Source organism: Lagopus muta, chromosome 2 (genome assembly GCF_023343835.1).
Source record: "Lagopus muta isolate bLagMut1 chromosome 2, bLagMut1 primary, whole genome shotgun sequence".
Lineage (NCBI taxonomy): Eukaryota > Metazoa > Chordata > Aves > Galliformes > Phasianidae > Lagopus > Lagopus muta.
Window position 1 is genome coordinate 65,067,842 of NC_064434.1, and position 13,402 is coordinate 65,081,243.

The window sequence follows — 13,402 nt, forward strand, 5'->3', positions numbered from 1 at the left end:
CCTAGAAGAGCTTTTTGCTTAGGGCACTAGTGTAGTGTGTGGCCTCATCCCCCCTGAAACCAGCTCTTCTCAACCATCATGCCTAGTGCAAGAGGCTGAACAGCAAATGGTCGAGATCTGGGTGGTTTCACAGCATGCTTTGGAAGATCTCAGGCTCCCTTTGGTATCTGTGTTGAATGATGAAGCTATGTGTAGTGTTTCAAGACTAAAAAACCTTGCAGCTAAGTTGTGTAATGGCAGAGGAGTAAACTTAATCTCTGGACAGTAGCAATTGATGTCCTTGAACAATTTTTATTTTGATATACACGGTTATGATGTGGATGTTGTATTAGCCATAACTTCTTTTTCCTGTAAAAAAAAAACTCTTTACCTCAGTTTAATTTTGAAAAAATAAACCCTGCAGAATAAATATGCAGAAAAAAAATGTATATTTTTTTTCCAACAAGGAGGCTGGAAGTAAACCAGACTTTCAAGAGCTATGTGTGGCTGGGGAAAAAAAGGAAAAGGTATAGGATAAAGTGAGAAGAGAAATTGATGCTAATGACAAATTTAGCTTGGAAACATAAATGGAAAGACAAAAATATATTTTTAAAAAATCCTATTAATTTAAGAATAGAAGCATATAGAAGTACTGCAATTACATTATCTTATGCTGAAATACTTATGCTGCTGAAGGATATATAAGATTTGACCTCTAAGATCTCTTATTCTGGGCAATTCAGGCTGCAAATGAAGTCATATTCCTCTTTTTTTTTTTTTTTTTCAGCTCTGTTTTTTTTGTTTGTTCATTTGTTTTTGTAACAGATGCTCGTTAAATTCACATGAAGGTACTCAATAGGAGTAGGACTAATCAGAAATACCTGTTGTACTTTAAAAATATCCCTTTAACCTTAGTCTGAGTAAGTTTTCCTTATCTGATGAATCCTGAATATAAAAAAGTAACACTTTTAAAAATTGTTTTTGTTTTTCATCCATGCCCATTGCAGGTATTCTTGCAGTTGTCTGTGGGATCCTAGTATTACTTTTACCAGAGACAAAGGGAATCTCTTTACCTGAGACGGTGGAGGATGTAGAGCAACTTTCAGGGTATGCTAAGTATTTTCTAACTTTTACCTGATGGAGGTTTCCTGAGGATATTCTTCTCCAACCTTGTTGACCACCATAAATTATAGATGTGTTTTGAGCATCCAAGTAAATTCCCTAGTCAGGTTGATACTATGAGCAGATAATTTTTCCTAAATAAAAGTGTGAACTTTCCAGTACCACTAAGGCAGGTTGTTAAACAGATCAGCACCCCCAAAAACCATTGGGAGATAATCTGTATTTTTCTCATAAATTTTTCCTGTGTACTTCTGGAGGCAGAAAATGATAGTGTACAAGAGATAGACTGCAAAGAATATTCTGCAGTTCTCTGGTCAAGAAAACCAGACATTGCCTCAATTAAAGCATGCTGTGAAGATGTCCATAGCTTGTGAAAGCTTCCACAGCTTCCACTGAATGAATTTATAACTGAAGACATATAGGCACAGCTTCCCCATTCATAGCACGTGACGAACTAGAATCTTCAATGCACTACAGGCACATAGGGAAAATTTACAGCTTGGCTTGCCTGACAGCAAATTTCTTAATGAGCTAGTGACATAGACTACTGTTTCATACAGTGGGTTTGGATCTTGTGTCAACATTTTACCACTTCAATACACAACTGAAAAAAAACAAATTCAATTGAATGTCAGTATTGTGGCTTGAACTACAACTCTTTTTTTCTTCCTCATTTATGCCTTCTTTTTTCCTTCAGTCACTGTGGTAAATGTGGGAAGAAGAGGAAGAAACACCAGAACACCAATTCTTATATTTGATCTCTAAAGGGTGATGTTGAGCAAAGGACTGTGATCCCATACTGGGAATTTCTTCTTCACTTGCCACCACTTTGAAGTTTGCTCCAGGGTATGGATTAAATCCATGTTCTTCTTCCAAGTATAAGGACATTCAAAAAAATGTGAAATAAATTCATTTTTTCTAAGTGTGTTGTTTCCAGGAAGGAAGCACTTTTTGATTTTGATAGAGAGCAGATCAGCTTAATTGCACTATCCAGCTCAATGAGCTTTTATTTATTTCTTTATACATTTGAGATGTTTATTGGATGACTTTGAATAACTTTGGAGAGGAAAAGATGAATATGTGAGCCTTTGCCCTTGGACCATCTGGACAAACAGAAGAACTGATGTCTCATGAGGGAGAGCGCTAATCAGGGCAGCCCTTTTTGGATCAGAAGTGATGAGACTGTGAATCCATTCACCCTGGGCTGCTCCTCTTACCCAGCAACACTGCAGCAAAAGCTCTGTCCATTGAAGGTCTTTGTCAAATGTGGTAGCACTCCTCTTCTGTTACGTAGCTGTCAGTTCTTACTCAGAGCATTAGCTCTGCAGGTCAGATCATCCCATTGCCCATTAGTGCCTCCCCCCAGACCTGTGGTCTTGTGTCCTAGACATGCTAATTTTTTCCATTCTAAAATATACTCTGTCCATTTCTGCAAGCCAAATCATCTCACCCTGACCTGGACCTAGGTGACTTCCAAGTTCCTTCTTCCCCTCATTGTTACTTGTCATCTTTTTGGTTGAGGATAAGTTATTTGGGATACTGACAGGGATGTTAAGCTGTCTTGGGAAGATGAGCAAGGATGAGACAAGAGCTCTGTTTACAGAGGGAAGCATTAACTCAATCTGGTTGTTTGAAGTTAACCTGTAGCAGAAATGTTTGATCTCTGTCTCTGCAAGCAGATAAGAGGGACACCTCACCTTCCGTTTCATCTGTGTGACCTCCACCTTGTGCTAGGTCCTGGCCAGAGACAGACAATACCCTCCTTATAGTGAAGAACTTAAGAAGATGTGGTGTTTGAACATATCTTGTCATGGACAATGAAGAATTAAACAAACAAAGGAAAATCATTGAGTTGTAGAACCTTATAAGACCAAAAACCAACAGATTTGGCATGAGCAACTTTAGGAGTGTGTCTTAAAACTTCATGCCACAAACGACTGATGATAACATTAAGTTTAATGCAGATGAATTACTACTATTCTATTCTAATTATCTTATGAGCACCAATAGTTTCCCGTGCATGGGGTTTTCCTGTGGTGAATTTACCAGTCATTTCAAGAATTTCTGACTCTCCCTGTATTTTCTGATCAGCTGCCCATACCACCAACCCCTGTGGAGGAAACTAAGACAGTAGTAATCTCAAACTCATGTTTGCCTACTCTGAACAGTTAATAATGAAGGGCTTTCTTTCATCCCTATTCTTAATTTTCTGAATGATAGTTAGAAGCCAGTAAGATGCTTAGCAAAAGTCAGCAGTGATTGAGAAATACAAAACTAAATGAACATCTCATAATTTATCTGTCAAATTGGTGATATCTAGAGTATGACCTGAAATTGGAGTGACTGCTGCAGGCAGAAAATCCCTCTTACACCAACATGCTCTTCTACAGACAGCTGTAAGCTCCTCAGGTTGGCTGGCAGAGAACAGCCCTGAACTGGAAGTCATGAGCTTTCACAGCTTGGACCTGAGCAAACCCACTGCAGCGTCTCAGTGTCCAGAGCTCAGCTCTGCCTTCTCAGCAGCCCACCAGCCCCACTGCCCTGGGGGAACCTTTACTTTTAATGCTTCTCCTTCATGAATTTTTATTTTTTAACCAGTTTCATAATCACTGTAGCACTCTGAGAAGGATTGTGGAAATCATTTAAAACTACAGTTTGACAAGGAAATGTTAATATTATTTGCCAGCATCTGCTATTTGTAGATGACTGAAAAGTGCTTGAGAAATGAGAGGAATGAAGGCTCCAGAATACAGCTGGAAAAAGGGTAAAAGTGCTTCAGCATTTTCTGCCTGGAACAATCCCCTGTCTACCTTCAGAGCTGAAGGTGATTTGGAAACCTTGTCAGCAATATGAAGGCCTGGTCTAGGATGGGCAAGAAGGTGTCACGCACCACCTCACTCTGAGAGAGGCAGTGAACTGAAGGGACCAGGCATTGTCAGCTTTAGCTGTCTTGCATGTATTATACAGGTCATTCTAGAGGCTCAGTGAACAATGTGATCTGCCTAGAAGACAATGGATCACCTTACCATTGTTTAAGGCACATGTTCAATATGATAGCAGAAACCCAGGAGCTAAATTCTTCCTGTCTGCAAAAAGATTCCTTAGACCAGCAACCATGTGGATGTGCTATTCAGTTTAACTGTGTCTCCACCCCAAAATCTGGCTCTTAGGTGGGATGTGGGTAGCCTCTCTGGCATGTCTGCGTATTTCTACCCTATCTACAATCTCTCATTATAGTGTATGTGAGAAAAGAATGACAACTCTTAGGATGCAACCTATCTCCTCCATGGGCACTAGTTCTTGGGGGAAGCCATGGAAAAGTGTGAGTATATTTCTAGGGGGCAATGTGATTGCCATGTTAATAGCAGTAACTTACTGAAGTTATTTTTACAATGTGTTTTGGAAGAAAAAAAATCCCTTTTTGTACAGTGGAAAACAAATGACAAAATTGAGAACAAAGAAAAAGTCTTAAATGTGAAATAAAAGGAGACAAAACTGCTTCACAGTTCAGAAAGTTCAGAAAGCGCCAAGAGTACTTTTTTTTTCCTTACTGAATATGCACATGTATATTCAGCACTGAGTTTTAGGGGTCTGCTTGGGAACTGTTGAATCACGGCCTGAACCTCTGTTTGATCACCTGAGGCGAGCAATGAGTCAGCCAGAGGAGCACAGGTGAAGGCAATTCAGCTGTACTGCTGGAAGGGGTGGAGCCTGGCTCCATCTCTCCTAGACCCATTTAAAAGCTGACTACCAGTGGGAAAGGATCTCTTCTGGAGATCCCTTCTTTGAGTTTCTCAGCGAGCCTAGGATGCGGGTAAGCTTTCTATCTATTCTCTTTTTGTTATTATATTCTGCTTTGCCAAACTCTCTAGTTTATTTCATAGTTATAACATCTTTATATTCATTGACTATACAGGGTCTCTTCTGTTTTTTTTTTTTAAATCTCTTTCAAACTTCATGAGGAAATTTGACATTATAGCGTCACAAATACACATCTGTATTGTATGAGATGTTGGTCTTATGGGCACAGATTTAATTTCCTGTAAGCACAGGCATATGCATTTCCTCTTCATTTAGAGAAGAAAAAGCTGTATGCAGTGGTAAGACAAGTTATATAGTGAAACAAGACTGGTCCTGAGGATGACAGAAGTTTATAATACACTACATGCATTGTCATTACTCACTGTAATGACTGACATCAGTTATTTCTCTGTCTTCACTATGAACTAACTTTTAGATAAAGGTATTTTTTATTCACTGTTTTATGCAACATTTGTACTTCCGCTGACACAAATTTCCATGTCAATAAAAAAAAAAATACAAGCCAAATGTGTTTATTTTTTCATCCCACGTACTTAATGCAGTCAGATATATCTAATAAAACACCACAGGCATAACAGATGTGTACAGTTTCTTCTTTTTTTTTTTTTAATCATTGGATTGGTGAAAAGATCAAACAGCTCATAGAAAATGACAAATATTCTCCTTCATCTGTTGGAGACACAACATCTTAAACTTAGAATAAAAAGTCATTGTAGAGTCTCACAATTGAAATGCAGATATTCAGTTACAGCTGATGTTGGAATTTTTGACAAGTATTTCAAAGGTGTGTTGGTCTATTGTCAAACATAGCAAACCATGGAATGTATAGAAAGAGGGTGATGCAGTCAGATGGGTTTTATGGCAATAAACATTACCTTAAAGCAATTTTAAATGGATGATCATATTTATTTTGCTTTTTAGGAATGATTGTAGCTTTAATATTGCACTTGTAATCTGGTATTTCTAATGTGCATACTGCTTTCCAGGAGAGGGCAGTCCATACCCAGGATCAGTTGTTTTCCATTACGCTCTTAATCCAAGGAATATAATTAGAAACTCGAACATAAACTCCGGGTTTCATGGGTTGAGCACAGCCAAGGCCCCAAGAGGTGACTCCATGTTGGACAAATCTATCTTGGTCCAGACAAACTAGAGGTCCTCCACTGTCTCCCTAAATACAGTGAGGAAAAAGCAAAATGAGAGCTCAAGATGTGAAGAGTGGTGTTCTCCCAAGAGGCACAGAAATGGAACTGCCTCTTGAATGAGAGATCATATGTTACCAGAAAGCACTAGAGCTTTGGCCAGAGAGGAGTTTTCTAATGCATGCTGTTGAGCACTGTTCTTATAACCAATGCTGATGCTCACAGCCCTTTCCTTACCTGGCAGGTATCTGTGCCTCCATGAATATTTCCAGCACAGAGCTCATGTTTTTTGACTCTCCCATTCAAAAATTCAGGGCGGTTGCATATTTTATTCTCAATTACAGGGAAGCCAGTTTCCTTTAAGTAGCCTTCACCAGGAGTTCCTTTACAAGTAAACAAAGTAAATTATAATAAAAAATCCCAGTGTGTTAAATTACAAAGATAAATTAGCATCTTCATAAAATAAATGTCAGGTTAGGAATAAGCAGTAAACAAACATACTTTCTATGCATACTCAGTAAGCATTATCAGTATTATCACAGTGCTTATCACCTTTTAGCAGCCATCAAAACACACAATGCATTGATTGCCCTTACTGTTCTCGCACTGAATAGATATGGGTCCAGTACCCATGCTGTATGTGGGAGTCATTCCCAAACCATTTTATTTCTCTGGGTCTGAGAATACCTCTCTATGTAAGAAAGGAGAAAGGAAATAGGCAGTTGAAAATGTCACGATGGACAGAAGCAAGGAGGCAGAAAAGTTATGATGCTCTTCTCAGCCAAGACAAAGTGGGAAGTTTGAAGATGGGAGAGCTTTCATATTCAAATGAGATCTTCTGAACAGTCTGATTGTGAGAAAAATCATTTGAGAAAACGAGTAAACTCACATCACATATTAAGAAAATTGTGTAAGTCTGGAAAAACTTTCCTTCTGACTGTGTAAAAGCCTACTCGGGGGAAAAGCAGAGTGGACTGAGAAATAAAAGCAAGTATGTGCTTAGGTCTGATTCCTCTCTTTTTGTATTGGTTTTGGGTGTTCCAGTGCCTGTCACTCAGAGAGGTTTTAAAGAATCTAAATCAGAAGGAAGTGTTAGAAAGAAAGAAAGGCAGCACCTTACAAACTAGATGAAAAATGTATGCATGCAAGTTTTTTGGGGGGGTGTTTGTGGCATAGAGTGAGTATACTTTGGATATAAATATATACCACTCGAAAAACGGAGTGTTAATTCTGTCTCACCTTTTGTATCTCCCCAACCTGTAACATAGCACTCCTCTCTTCCTCCTAACACAGCATTTTCTTTCGGCAAGCAAACAGGGATTACCTGATCGGTGATGATTGCTGGGCTGAAAGAAACAAACAAAAGACTCACACAAGGTCAGTCATTATATCACTTATCCATGATACCACCTTAATATTTCTAAGAGGATTTTATACAGCCAGCCTTTTTTTCCTTGAAATTCTGAGCTTCAGGTAATGCTTTTTTTTCTGAAATTCAAAACCACTTATATTTTAGGTTCTAATCCCACAGAACACGGTACACAAAAGGAAAAGATCTGAAATGGGGAATGGTTTAAAAGGAAATAATATTAAAAATACTAAAGTAAATCCAAAAGAAAGTGTTCACATATGGTTAAAGCATAGACAACAAAGCCTACCTTACTCTGCCTGCACCCAGTCTCACTATTTATAGGTTACTTTCAAACTGGATACTCTTAGCGTAAAGCAGAACCTGAGTCAGTCTGACTTACTTCTGTATGCAGATTCTTAGATAGGTTCAATTAATAAGTCACTTTAATTGTGCTGTGTGCTGTGTTTTGGATTTTCATTGCAGCCAGAGAAAGAAAAGCACAAGCAGGTGTTCATATCTGCTTGTGGCTATATAGATGTATTCCTATCAATTGCATAGCACGTTGGAGTTTCAGACCAATGGAAACAGATGGAAGAAGTGCTAACCTGGATATTGCATCAAAAACGTGTACTGCTTGCCTGCTAGTGTAGGACAACCTGCTGGAAGAACTCTCCCAACTCTATCATGGAGAAAGTATGGGGTCACAGTATGCTGCCATTGTAGCTTTCAATCTCGCTACATTACCAAGATTGAAATGTATAGGGAAAGTTATGGAGTGAAAGCTTTTTTAGGCACAACCTCCTCCTGCTCTGCTGCCTCCACCATACTTCCCAGCAGCTGGCTTGGAGTGCACTGCTAGCATAGGTCACCATCTAGCCCTCCTCCCTCTCCAAAGCAGCGTTTTCCCTTTCTAAAGCCCTGCAAATGAATCACCCTAGCTTCCACTAGAGTTTCTGCAGAAAGGGAAGAGAGAGTCACAGAATGCATATAAACACACAGTTCCATAGCACCAGCAAACAACCACTGCTTAGTTAAAAAGCAGGCAAACCAAAATTTTCCTGTCAGAATGCTTCAGGTGAAAGGATACCTCCTCAGTTTTAGTAGAGCAATGTCCGCCCTGTGAGGCTCCTTGAACAGTTTCTCAACATCTCTTTTCTGCACTGATGTTTCTAATGCTCTTTCTTCGTGTAATCCAAGGTATACTTTATACGAAGATGGCCGTGATGACCTATTGGAAATGATTGCACACAGTGAGCACATTAACACATGTCCAGGACATAGGCCACTTATGATAATGTTGGGCACCTACTTCTTCAAAATCAGAAAAGAAAGCCAGCTTTGGAGTAAGCTTGTTTTTGTAATTCCTTATCATGGCATGTGAAATCAAAGCTTGCTATGTGCATTAGCTGGTGATAGTTCTACTCAGCACTCTTTGGTTTTCAGTCAGAACTACTTTAATGAATGATGAATAGTTTCGGCTCAATTCTTGACTGTGCAAACTGAGTCAAGAGACAACTCAGGTTGGTTATTGGGCCGGTTTTATTTCTCCTATTATTTTCTATCTTGTGTAAGAAAATGCTGTTGCAATCTGTGACAAATACTTACTTTTCTAAGCAGTGAGCAGCAGTAAGAACCCACTGTGGGTCTATCAGTGTTCCGCCACAGAAATGCAAGCCATAACTGTAATAGAGCAGAAAGGCATGAAAAAAAACATGGGTTTCAGGTGAAAGCAGCTGTAGATCACTGTAGTTCATCAGGTAATCCTTCCAGCATTGCTTTTACAAACTAAAGAACTTATTCTGTGTTTTTATTTGGAATAAAATTCTTTTCTTTTCTTGAACTATATTTTTTGCAATGACAGGAGTGGTGTGTATGTTGTGTATATACTTTTATAACAAAAACAACTAGGACAAAACAAAAACATCAAACTAGGGTTTTTTTTTTTCCTTGATCAGTATTTTTACAACTGGAAAAACTGATATGCACCAATGTATATCTTATGAGAGACGATGGCTTTTATCCAGTCCTGATTTCAGTCAAAAAACTTTGGAACTAGACTTGGTTTCTGATCAAGAGCATATTTCAGACAGCTTACACTAATTTCAGGATATTGACTGTATGGTGGGATATAGTGACAGATTTAAATGCGTTCTTCCTTACAGTGAAATGATAGTGTTTTTCGAATTATCAATTGTGTTTATTTTGTAGGTATTTGTCATAAAAAGTGCATTCTTGGTTAACTAAATTGCCTTCTTTAGATTAGCAAACAGTCTAATTTACAATAAATAAATAGCTTAATAAAGTTTATTTTCAACTTTTAGCTTAGAGGCATTTACCCTTCTACTATTTTTAAATACATAAGTCAGTTATCATTAGAACGTTATAACCACATACATACAGCATCCTGCGAGATGCTAAGCTTTCTTGATTGTAAAGCCTCATGCAATGGGGAGTGGCTATACCTTGTCCGGAGACTGATTTGCCAGGGCCAGGAGTGTGGATGTGAAATACACCCAGCAACAATCCTTTGAGCACATAGCTTTGGTCTGGTCTTGGCTTTTCCGCATTCATACTGAGTGGGAGCTACAGAATAAGAAAAAAGAATCAAGATGAGGAACTTTAGAGTATTTGCTATACATTCTCTATGCACTCAGAAAACTAAAAGGTTAAACTCTTACATTTTTCTATTCAGCTCATGGGTTCTAGTAAATTATACACTATACATCATCTATGTTTTGTTAGATTTGTCTTCTTCTGGGACATATAAAATGCCTGGTAATTTTTTTTTTTTTTTTTTTTTTTTGCACAACCTTCCTGGTTCTCAGCAAATTATAATTGAATAGAAGTACAATGAGGTAGAAAAAAGAAAAAGGAATGGAACAAGAAGGCAACAGAATTAAATCCTCCCAACGTGTTTAAATTCTTACAGATGACAGAAGTGAAGAAGTTGCACTGCCAACTGTATTCAAACTAAATATAGTGAAAAAGCACATGAAATTCAGTCACTGTCTCTGTGGAACAACACTTTGTGTGCTCTTATCCCATGCTCTTTTAAGCACTTCAGATGACTCTGCACTATTCCAGAAGGGTAGATTTTGGTTAGCCATGGAAAGATGACCTAACAAGAATGCATTTAGATTTGTAGTCAGCAAAAGTAACTAACTACCAAAGCTAAAGGCAAAATCCATGTTTCCTCTGCTCTTTAACTAAGCAGACTGGAAAGTTATTCTGAAAAGAAATTGGAATTTCAAGATGAAGTCAATGATTTTGTGTAAATGCTATTTTCCCTTAAGAGTCCCAGCCCAAGATTTTCCACACAGTAGTATTTTTACAGTTCTGGTTTGTATGTACTATAAAATAGCTTTCTTATTCTTATTTGTTCTATATTTGGATTCTGATCAGAGGTATATAACCATAGAAGCATGTTTTCCAATCAGCTGTGCCACATGACCAAGCAGTGTAATTTCTTCAGGACCAGCCCTACTTTGAAATATCTGGCAAAACCTCCATGAGCTTCGGTGGAATCCAGGTAAATCCACTGAAGTGTTTGAGGATTCCAAGGAATAACCATTGGTCTTAAGGATTCAGGCCCTGGTGTTGAGCATTACTTTACCACAGCCTTCTAAATCTATCTTCCTATCAATCTTCCTATCTAAAGCTACTGCACTGTCTTAGAGTAGTCTTTCAGATTAATCACTCAATGCTGTCCAGTAGTCATAAAAGGTGATAAGAAAGGGAGATGCTAGTCTTAAAAGAAATAATTACGGCACTTGGGAATGTCACAGTACTCCCAGGCTTTTCTTGGGTCAGTTGTGTAGCACCAAGGTCCATTCACATCTCCATCAGGGTTCCTGCAATACTGTAAAGAATAATGAAGATATTAGCTATTAGCAAGAGGACAAAAAACTTATTGATTTTGTCCTAGAATGGTGATTTCTGGAGGACTACAGTGCCTATTTCCACCCCCACTGCAGTTGGTAGGAGCTATAACATCAGCTCTCAGGTCTTTTCACATCCACCCTGTTTGCATGACTGTAAGGCAAGCAGGAATTGTATAAGCTGCTCTTGCACAGCTTGGCGATGTCTACAAGTCCCAGGACAGGGATGCAGTCTTCATCTTCATGCAGGGTGCCTAGTTAGCTGAATTTCTGTTTAGGGTTCCCTGGCCATGCTGTCTGATCTTCATTCAGAGCAGACATATCACACAATTGCATGCACTCATATGGAGGAATGTGAGTTTAGTCACTGTCATCTGAAAGTGAGTCCCACCATTTGCCTGTGTGTTCACTGATCACCCTATATAGCAAGCAAGACCACTTGGCTCTGCAGCAGGATCTCACTTCTACAGGCTTAGCACAATTCTGATCTTTCAGAGCATCTTCATCCTCTCTGTCCTGCCCAGAACTAAACGACAGATATTTTTCTAATTAGCTTCCCTACTCTGAATTATAACCACAAAAAAGACAGGAAAACTCAATGACAGGAAGTATTAAATGAATAACAGCTTACATTTTTTTCCAGGCCTGATTTTGGATGAGTCCTTGGAGTGAAGTAGTCATGTTTATGTGGTGTCTGAGAACTCCACTCTTGACAAGTCCGGCCCCTTCCAGTTCTTGCTACTGTGCCACGATAATCTATACCATTTGAATGAATGCAATCTGTGAAGAATGAGGAAAAGAAAAAAATTGTTAGCTGTCAGCAATTGGGTCATGCCAACACTTAATGGTGGTGAAGCAGAAATAAATTTGAGGAAATGCTATTTGAACTTATGTATCTTCCTTAATGTATATACATTATATAAGAAAGAAGGAAAGAAGGACAGTGTAGTATCAATGATAACTAGCAATCACATTTTGATTTGCTTGCATTTGCAAAATTTTCTTCATTACTATTATAGACTTAGGTCAAAGAAGCTTAGATTCACTTGACACTTTTTGACTTCAAGAGCCAGGACCACAAAGACCATGCAGTCATAAAATCTTTTCTTTATGGACATTAATGTCTACCCATCATGTTTTTCAATATGTAAATAGGTTGTAATGCACATTCAGGCAATTAATTATCAGACTGAAGAAAGTGACAGAACAAAAAATGAAAGCTGCAGCATTCTAAACATCTACTAGACAATGAAGTTGCATCTGAACTGAATTCAAAAAGCCAGCTGTCCTCTGGTGGTAAATGGAACTCAGAAAATGTGAATGCATGGCATGTGAAAAGACATTTTCAGAACATTTGCCAGCAAAATGCCATCACTTCTATATTTGCTGTCATTGTTAATAGCACTCCCACCAGAGTGTGGTTACTATCAGTCGTTTTTTTTTCCTTGTGCTTCCAGTATTGCCAGATGTAATAGATTAAAAAAAAATCCTATATTAATCTAAAATCAAATACAGAAACTATTGTATAATGTTCTATAGGAAAGTTCAGAAAATTATGACAGTGGATAAGGTATTATGTTAAATTCTGAGATTGTTTAGGATTCTGTCTTTCATCATTCAATTCTATGATTTTTACATATAAAACATCTTTCTTGTTACAAGTGTTCATGGGGAAAGCACAACGTCTTCTCACCAGGATTTGGTTCCAGAGTTGTCTGAGGAGGTTTTGGTAGGGTCATCTGTACATTGTCATTACATCTCTTCAGGTTGCAATACTCCCATCTCACACTTGGGTCAGTGGTGTAGCACCATGGGCGGCTATCAGCATCTGGGTTTCTGCAATAGTTCTGCCTCAGGTCCCTACGAATGCAAACATATTGTATGCCTATCTGTGCCACAGGCTTGAGAAAAACTTGAAAGAACATTTTAGAAAGCAGGACTGGTACAAAGATAATGTACAATGTCTGACAGAAATCCTATTTTCAGCGTGAAGAAATCAAGAAACATTTACAGAAAATTTAATTTTGAAAGGTATTATTTGCTGTTTAAGGCATATAGTAATAATGCTGTTTACAAATCCTGATAAGTAAATGCACATTTTAATATAT

At 38.3% G+C, this 13,402-nt stretch overlaps 2 protein-coding genes across 2 annotated transcripts in view; one reads left to right on the top strand and one right to left on the bottom strand.

Annotated features, from left to right (window-relative positions):
- Positions 1 to 5,531, top strand: part of SLC22A3 (solute carrier family 22 member 3) — a 27,206-nt gene extending 21,675 nt beyond the window's left edge. The window contains exons 10-11 of the mRNA XM_048937780.1: positions 987 to 1,086; positions 1,799 to 5,531. Coding sequence (XP_048793737.1) covers positions 987 to 1,086; positions 1,799 to 1,859 — 161 coding nt within the window. The 3' untranslated portion in view covers positions 1,860 to 5,531. The remainder of the gene's footprint in view (positions 1 to 986; positions 1,087 to 1,798) is intronic.
- The window catches only part of PLG (plasminogen), a 21,771-nt gene continuing 13,385 nt past the window's right edge, over positions 5,017 to 13,402 (bottom strand). Inside the window, exons 11-19 of the mRNA XM_048937775.1 lie at positions 12,988 to 13,154; positions 11,926 to 12,074; positions 11,182 to 11,275; positions 9,879 to 9,999; positions 9,022 to 9,096; positions 8,504 to 8,644; positions 7,305 to 7,411; positions 6,303 to 6,448; positions 5,017 to 6,094 (exon numbers count right to left, since the gene is read on the bottom strand). Coding sequence (XP_048793732.1) covers positions 5,933 to 6,094; positions 6,303 to 6,448; positions 7,305 to 7,411; positions 8,504 to 8,644; positions 9,022 to 9,096; positions 9,879 to 9,999; positions 11,182 to 11,275; positions 11,926 to 12,074; positions 12,988 to 13,154 — 1,162 coding nt within the window. The 3' untranslated portion in view covers positions 5,017 to 5,932. The remainder of the gene's footprint in view (positions 6,095 to 6,302; positions 6,449 to 7,304; positions 7,412 to 8,503; positions 8,645 to 9,021; positions 9,097 to 9,878; positions 10,000 to 11,181; positions 11,276 to 11,925; positions 12,075 to 12,987; positions 13,155 to 13,402) is intronic.